This window comes from Gossypium arboreum, chromosome 5 (genome assembly GCF_025698485.1).
Source record: "Gossypium arboreum isolate Shixiya-1 chromosome 5, ASM2569848v2, whole genome shotgun sequence".
Lineage (NCBI taxonomy): Eukaryota > Viridiplantae > Streptophyta > Magnoliopsida > Malvales > Malvaceae > Gossypium > Gossypium arboreum.
This window is the reverse complement of record NC_069074.1, coordinates 10,144,781-10,152,560: the sequence shown is the minus strand read 5'-3', so window position 1 is coordinate 10,152,560 and position 7,780 is coordinate 10,144,781. Positions and strand designations below refer to the sequence as shown.

Genomic DNA, 7,780 nt, shown 5'->3' with positions numbered 1-7,780 from the left:
TGAATCAAGATTTTGCCTTCTGTTCATCATGAAATTTTGTCTCATCATCATGACCCAAATAGTAAAACATTTACAGATTCATTTAATTACATATCAATCCAAACCACATTTTTCTGAATAAAACAGAAAACAGTAATCACTAACAGAACATAAAAAGATCAAAACTTGAAACACCCAAAAGAAAAAACAAGACAACGATCTGTTCTTTCTTTCCTAAAGTCCCACATCTCAGTTCACGGAGATGGACTAAAGAAAAAAGCCTAAAAGACCATATATTGGTATACCAATATACAAATCAAGTTCACCGGAATTTCCAACTCCGGTTACCGGAAAATACAAGAAAAGGATAGGCAAAAAAAAGCCTATTTTGTTCTATGCTTACCAGGCTTTTTCCTATGATTCTTGGTTTGTTTCCCAAGAGCACTGCAGAAACCACAAGCTGAAACCTTTGGAGAAGGCGGGTCAATAGCAGGGGATACCTTGCCACCAGTCCGGTAACCTCGTCTTTCACCATTTGATCGGTTTCTTTCGATGGTGTTGATGGGGGCAACACCCTTAACAACGTCAATCTTTTCTGGGTTACGATTGTCTTGCAACTGCCTTGGTTCCTCTTTCTGCAGCTGTTTCGTGTCTCCTCCTTGTTGCTGCTCTTCTGGTTTCCCTTGATTCAACTCCGACAAAAACTTGTCATCCCAAACAAGCCCCGAAGACCCTTGCCTTCTAAAAGACACCGCTGATCTTTGCAAACCAGCCATGGCGGACGCTGGTACCTCTCGCTTCTTCTCTCTTCAATTAAACTAAAAGATAAAACCCAATATCTCCATTTAAATATTCGAGCTTGTTGTAAATATATGGAGTGAGTGGAGGATAGAGAAATCTGGAAGATTTGGTTAGGAAAAAGTCACAATAAGGCAACTGAGTCAATATTTCAAGTTTTTTATATATTTTTTTTCTGTCGAGTGTCAACTGTTCACTTAAGCGGGATTTGGTTAATTATAGATAAAAATATTTATTGTAAAAAAGTCGGTTTCTTTTTTGATAATCGACGTCATAACATTTCACCAATTAAGATTGAATACGTATCTTTTGAGTTGGAAGATAGTAATTATCTTTTACAAACGTTAGCGCATGAGCCTCGACCAATGGCCTAACGCCCACTTATTATCACTTCATCATTATCAAAGGGAAATTCAAAGATGAGAAGATATTTTAGAAAGGAATGATTTTTTATTTTTAAGGTCGCATCGATTAAGAAAATCTCATTCATTCTTTCATCAAGTTTTAAATAATATTCATTTAATGATGTTAATCAACACACATGAAAATGAATTTAGTAGGTAATAATTTTAAGCATTTAATTCACACTCACTCTCTCTATTAAATGTTCACTTCAGATATTAACTTAAATAAATGCCTAACATATCATATCATCACTTCTTTTTAGTAGGGAAAAAAAGGAAAAATAATTCATGTAAAAAATAATTACACTCCAAGCTTTAATATTTATTTTATTATTAATGAAGCTTTGCTTACTTGATATAATCCATTTACCCTATTTTTTTTTTTTCTTATGTGACCATAACAACACACTTACTTTATTTTATATATTTACACATTGAGTACTTTGTTCATAAGATACCAAAAACGAAGGAAATTTCATTGTGAAATGGACTAGTTTGGAGAAATATTTATTGTGAAAGATGGCACGTTGAAGAAAGTCAATAAATTGGACAAAATGAAAGATATGGATGAAAATTTGTTACCCCCACCTACTTATAAAAGCCAAAGGGAACAATTCTGTGTGATGGTCCCCATATTTTAATTGGGATGTTCAATGTTCACATTTGGTGGGCAACTATAAATTCAATTAATGTGAGAGGTGAAGTCTAAATTCTCCTTCTATCATCATTCCTCTTCACTTTATCGATTATTTTATAATTTAACTCTAAAATCAAATTTCTCGTAATACCATCGACCAAACAAAGAAAAATGGAGATGTATGACAGGCACTGCCGCATCGTCTTTGCCAGTTGCCATGTTTGATACAAAGAACAGGAAAAAAGAAGCGTTTCATTTTTGGGCTAAATGATAATTATAATGATAATGATAATGATCATGACAACAACTACCTTCATTTTCATTTTCTCTTTACAATTACAAACCCAATGGGATAATCATTAATTACTAACTTACGTCACTCATTCCTCCAAACTTGTCTTTCATTTTATTATTATTTTTTACTTAGTTGATTTTTGGATTTAATAATATTATTTTTAGATTTTTAATTTAAGTTTTTCCTTTTGAGAGTATAATATATGTTATTAAATTAGTTATTAATTCAAAATAATATTTTCTTTTTTAAATATTTATTTGATTTTTTAGTAAAATAAAATATTTCAATCTCATTTGTAAAATCTAAAACGTACTAAATCCGTCACAGGGATGGTGATCCAGTGAGAAGCACGAAAAGCCCAATATAAGAGTTGGCGCTAAATTTAAGAATTCAAATAAATCAGCCGCCAAAACCTCCACCTTGCCGTTAGATCCATATATATACTTGATTTTTCTCTTCACTTTCTCGCACTTTCATTTCGCCCAAGCACTCCAAAACAGGTACCTACTCCTTATTTTCTCTAAAACCTATTTTATTATTTTCTCAACTTTTCCAGTATCTCTTTCTTTGCTTCTTCACTGTTTCACAGTTCTTAAAGCATAAGGTAAAATATATTTGAATGGGTGGTTAAAGTTTCATCTTTAAGATGCACGGCAGAAAGGCGTATCAGTTGGTGAAAGAGTTTGCCGGTAGTGAAAAAGGGCATCTCAAGATTTTCAACGTAAGTCTGCTTGATTTCTCACCTTTGTATGTATAAATTATTTTCTTGCACACTCAACAATAATTTGGAAATGAATGGACCTGATTAAGTATAATTGAAAATTTGCTCGGTGGGTATGTTTATTCTCTTTGAATTTGTGTGTTTGTGCCGTGCGCATTATATGCGCTTACGATATAATATATCCGAAGGCTAATGGGTAATCTAGTATAGATATGTTATTTTTATTTTCGGTATAAATTCCAGAATCTTTGCATGCCTAAAACGCAGCCAGCATAAATGCCTCGGAGTATGTAGAACTGAAACGTCGAGAGAACATTAGTTTACGTCAATTTTCACAAGTGTTTTTCGTAGGGAGGTTGCTGATACAGGGCCACAAAGAAAATAGTGGATGCAATGGAAGTCAGTTCCGTTAATCGGGACGGAGAGTTGGAATTTAAGGAGGACATGGGCGGAGAAAATGTTGAAGAACTTGAAAGAGTATGGGGTGGGGGTGAATTTTTGCCCACTTGACCCAACCTAAACCTTGAGGGATCCACCTTCACTCAACCTCGATTCTTAAAAAAAATTCATCCAACCTAAATTCAAATTTTAGTAGAGATATAATTCTGATTTCCTTGATTCGAATTTAGTTTAATTGTTACTTTTTTTATTTTGAAGGACATAAGATTATATTTGATAATTGTTTTATTATTTTATTTTGAAGTAAAAATTTAAATTCTTTTTGAGTTTGTAATTAAAATTTAATATTTATTTATTTATTAAAAACAAAACCTTAATTTACAATCGTTTTTTTAAATATATCGAGGTGGGTGGATTTCAAACCCGATTTCGACTTTTTTTTCCCTAATTTCACCGGACTTGATTCATCATTAACTCAATTTAAAAAAAGAAAATTCTAATCCTAACTGATTGGGATGGGTATGAATTTGTCAGATTCGAGTTTCTTGGCCATCTTACTTTTTTTCTAAAAAGTTCCTTTTTATTTTTCAGAATGCATCTTTTATATATATACACTAAATTTTAATTTTGTATGCATAGTACATTTATCTATTTTTAATTTATAAAATATTTTACTTTTATTTAATTGATTTAAATTAACATGATTTAAGTTGTTAACATAATTAAAATATATTAACTATTTTATTAATTAAAATTTCAAAATATAAATAAAACCCGAATGAAAACAATGAAATTGAAAGATTTTATTTTATTTTTATTGCTATTAATGGAATTAAAATACTTAAATATTGAACTTTGATTAGTGATAATTTTTATATCTTTTATTTTTTTATTTTTAGCCTTACCTCATCATATTTGATAATTTTTTTTCAGAAAAAAAATTCATGAATTATGCTGTCAAAGCTGTGGTGTAAATAGATTTGTGCTTTTAATAAATTGTTTTATGTGATGTTATCTCACAGGACGAGCTGTTTGAACGAGTAGCTGAAGAATGCAATGAGCATCATAATGCACTTCAGTCATTGATAAGGTAATCCTTGTTGCTATTTTGCTTCTTTAGCCTTTTCTCTTTTTCTTAATCCATCTTTATCCCCCTCTTTATTGCAATTACATCTGCTTCCTTTTTCCATTTATTTATTCAATGAATCAGCTCCAACTTTCATCTCTATTCTCCAAGTCTTTCCTACTACATCCTAGGCTTGTTTTTAGCCATGACCACTTCCTAGAGGTTTAGTTCTGTATGCTTTAATATCTTAAATTCAATGATCAATTCCAATGGTACTAGTTGCAGTAGGTGTTGTTGTCTATACTTCAAGTGGAGCTTGAGGTTGAAAAAAGGTACTGTAATGGAGTATTCTCTGAAGATTTTGGCTATAGGATGAAAAATATACTCTCGGGGATGCTGCTTTACTATTATTATTATGGATTCGTTTGGGGGTTGCTTTCAAATTCTAGTTTCACTTCTGCCTTTAACATGATTTATGTTATGATAGGAAAATGCAAGAGGAGGGACTAGAAGTCCAAACAGCTAGAAATGCAGATCATTATGGAGCACTCGTCCATCACCTTTCTTTAATTCGCAACAAGCGTTGCCTAATGGCATATGTGTGAGTATATTACCTTTCTTGCTAATTTGAATGTTTAGATGAAATTTATTATTACCAGCTGCTAAATTTATACAGGTACAACCGAGCTGAAATTATCCGAGATTTGGCATGGAAGGTAGGGCTGCTTCATGAGCTTCCATGTGAAATTAAGGAGAAGTTCAGTGACTCAGAGGAACAGTATTTCAAAGATCATTCTAAATCTTTGAAAATGTACATGTCACAGCTGAGTCTTGATGTAAATGTGGTAATGTCTATCTTCTCATACGAATTAAACATTTTACCATAAGAACTTAGGGATCTAGGTTTATCTCCATGCGAATGGCAAACCTTCTAAGGTTAAAAATTAAAATGGAGGCCTTTAGATTATGATTCAGTTACTTACAAAGAACTATGGAAACGGTTACAATTATTAAAACAGGGTAATAAGTACAAGCTGTCTTCCTCTCTTTCTCACAAAGCATTGAAAAGCATCTGTTGAGTGTGACCTAGATTGCAATGGCTGAAGTTATCGGTTTGTTTTTTTCAGGATATGGTGCCTCCGAAAGATCCCTACATCAAGGTAAGAGTGCTTGAAGATTTGGGAAGTGGAATAATTCTTAGTGATAAATCTGCCAATTTTGCTAGCCACTCAATGCACTTTCTGAAACGAACTGATGCAGAGCAATACATTGCACGGGTGGGTTGCTTTCTTCCAGTTAGTAAGCTTTATATCATGAGGAAACTACTGAATCCTGACTCATTTCTCACTATTTGTTTCAATAGGGCTTAATGGAGGAATTGATAAGCTGAGCCTGAAACAGTTGTTTATATGATGTTTCATATCTTCAGCGGCCAATGCGGTTAGCTTAATACCGAACCTGTTTATTCACTCTTAAGTGCATTTTAGGTCTGAGCAGGACAAATGTAATAAATGTTACTCTGTCTTTGACAATGAGAGAAATTAAATTTGATTTGTTTTTTCCTTTGATAGCGTTTTATATATACATTTAACCAAATATTTACATCTAAAAGAAATGGTAAAGGATATTAACATCTTTAAATTTTCTTTTATTAATTTAGGTTTTCAAAAATAGCATGAGTGTGAAGAGAAACACGAATTTCTACTCCCAAGTGACTGTTGAAGACATTTTTATAATCAAACGGGACCTTTTTCTATATTTTTAGGGACTGTTAACCAGTTTTTTGCATTAATGAGATGTAGGTATGTATTGTCACTTTCTATATTCTTTCTCATGCCCTTTTTAACCCAATTTTTTAATATTTCATTTTGACACATATGTATTTGCTGTTTATTAGCAAGAAATAAAAGATGGTTGCTCAATTTCACCACTTAAAGAAAATGCCCCGAAAAAAAAAAACTCATCTCATCCATAAACATCAAATCAAATATACTTTATGACTCACATTTTTTACAAGTTGCGAAGTACGGTCTGCAATAAAAAAAATCAGAATGTAAATGGAAAAAGATTTGGGTGAAGAAAAACACCCTTAATGGGCAAATTTGGAACTTGGTTACCACCAATGGAATGACAGCCTTCAATCCAAAACCATGCCCATCTCGCCTTTTCTTCCATTTCTCTCCAGACTACCATTCCTGACCCAAGTTCCTTGTACAGATAAATGGCCTCTTCGCTGCCCACGCATTTAATGCTGCCCCAACTCCTCTTCCCACCCAAAAGCTTTCTCCCCATTTCCATTGGCACCTTTTCGATTAACCCCCATCTATCCCCCTCCTTCAGCTCCCATATACACGCCTCTCCTTCACTTGCTCCACCCACAAGCGTCAACCCACCATTGCGGCACAACAGCGCCGCAAATTCAAGCTTGTCCGCCATTGGAACACCGAATCCTCGCCACCTGTGGCCATCAATCTCGTACCCCATTACACTATAAGCTCTGGCTGAAGTCATCCAGTAGAGAACCCCGTTTGAGTACACACTCTCATTTGGTGTCCACACAGTTAGTCTCACAGCAAATTCCGTTGGCACGAACCCCACGACGTGCCACGTGTCGTCCGTCGAGTCGTACATTTCCAGCTTGAGTTCGTACATGGCACCCCCTCGTGGTGCTTCGGACATCCCGCCTGCCACGTAAACTCTGAAGTTCGGGTTTGGACCGTGTTGGACTGAGTCTAATGTTACAACGCCAACCGCCGGATTCGTTCTACTGATATTTGACATTGGAAGGTACCTAAATTGCCTAGTAAAAGGGTTACATAGAGCTAATTGAAGAACTGTACAATTTGTTGGTCTCACAAGGATGAGGGCGCCGATGGATGCAACGGGTCGTACCGGGTCAGGCAAGAAATCGAGTGAGAGCAGGTGCCAGTTGTCGATGACCGGATTATAAACATAGCAGTGTTGGCCACGGTTTCGAGTTGGGAGAGCCAAGAACCAAGCTCGGTGGTGCAGGGACAGTAGAATGAAGGAGGTGGTGATGGGGTAGGTGTCGACACACGAGTTCCAGTGCCGGCAAGTGGATCTGGCACGCGCCAAAGAGTCCGGGGAGAGGAAGGAGAAGATCTTAGCTAGAACGTCAAATGGAAGGTTGCTCCACATTTCTACTGGGAACAAAAATGGTGAAAATGGTTGTGCAACGGAGAGTTGTATAAAGTTCTTATAGGCAATTATTGGAGGGTGAATTATAGGACCACATGATATAGAGATGCGTGACCTACGTCACCTTTATCATGTGACTCTTACATTTTATTTGTTTCCTTGTACTTTTTATTCATATAAAAACCTATAAAAGAGTGGTTTTTGGAAGAGCCCAAAGGCCAAGAGCATTGAGAAAGAGAATAACTTGAAAAGGGAAAAAATAATCTCTTCTCTCAGATTCTACTTATTAATGAATGCTGTTGGTGTTGGATTGATTTTTCAT

General features: G+C 34.9%; 3 protein-coding genes across 6 annotated transcripts; 1 reads left to right on the top strand and 2 right to left on the bottom strand.

Moving 5' to 3' along the window:
• LOC108450516 (uncharacterized protein At1g15400-like) lies at positions 1-993 on the bottom strand. Its single transcript, XM_017748178.2, has one exon. It carries the CDS (start codon positions 753-755, stop codon positions 363-365), a length of 393 nt encoding a protein of 130 aa, XP_017603667.1. The 5' UTR covers positions 756-993; the 3' UTR covers positions 1-362.
• Positions 994-2,486: 1,493 nt separating this feature from the next.
• Positions 2,487-5,865, top strand: LOC108449962 (uncharacterized). 4 transcript variants are annotated; one of them, XM_017747361.2, is made up of 7 exons: positions 2,487-2,613; positions 2,703-2,834; positions 4,256-4,323; positions 4,787-4,900; positions 4,976-5,144; positions 5,427-5,576; positions 5,663-5,865. In XM_017747361.2, exons 2-7 carry the CDS (start codon positions 2,760-2,762, stop codon positions 5,687-5,689), a joined length of 603 nt encoding a protein of 200 aa, XP_017602850.1. In that variant the 5' UTR covers positions 2,487-2,613; positions 2,703-2,759; the 3' UTR covers positions 5,690-5,865. The 4 variants fall into 4 exon arrangements, with proteins under 4 accessions (XP_017602850.1, XP_052884850.1, XP_052884848.1 ...); XM_053028890.1 differs by having other exon boundaries at positions 2,559-2,613; positions 2,771-2,834; XM_053028888.1 differs by having other exon boundaries at positions 2,559-2,613; positions 2,747-2,834.
• A 399-nt stretch (positions 5,866-6,264) lies between these two features.
• Positions 6,265-7,531, bottom strand: LOC108449961 (F-box/kelch-repeat protein At3g61590-like). Its single transcript, XM_017747360.2, has one exon. It carries the CDS (start codon positions 7,456-7,458, stop codon positions 6,346-6,348), a length of 1,113 nt encoding a protein of 370 aa, XP_017602849.1. The 5' UTR covers positions 7,459-7,531; the 3' UTR covers positions 6,265-6,345.
• Positions 7,532-7,780: the final 249 nt, after the last annotated feature.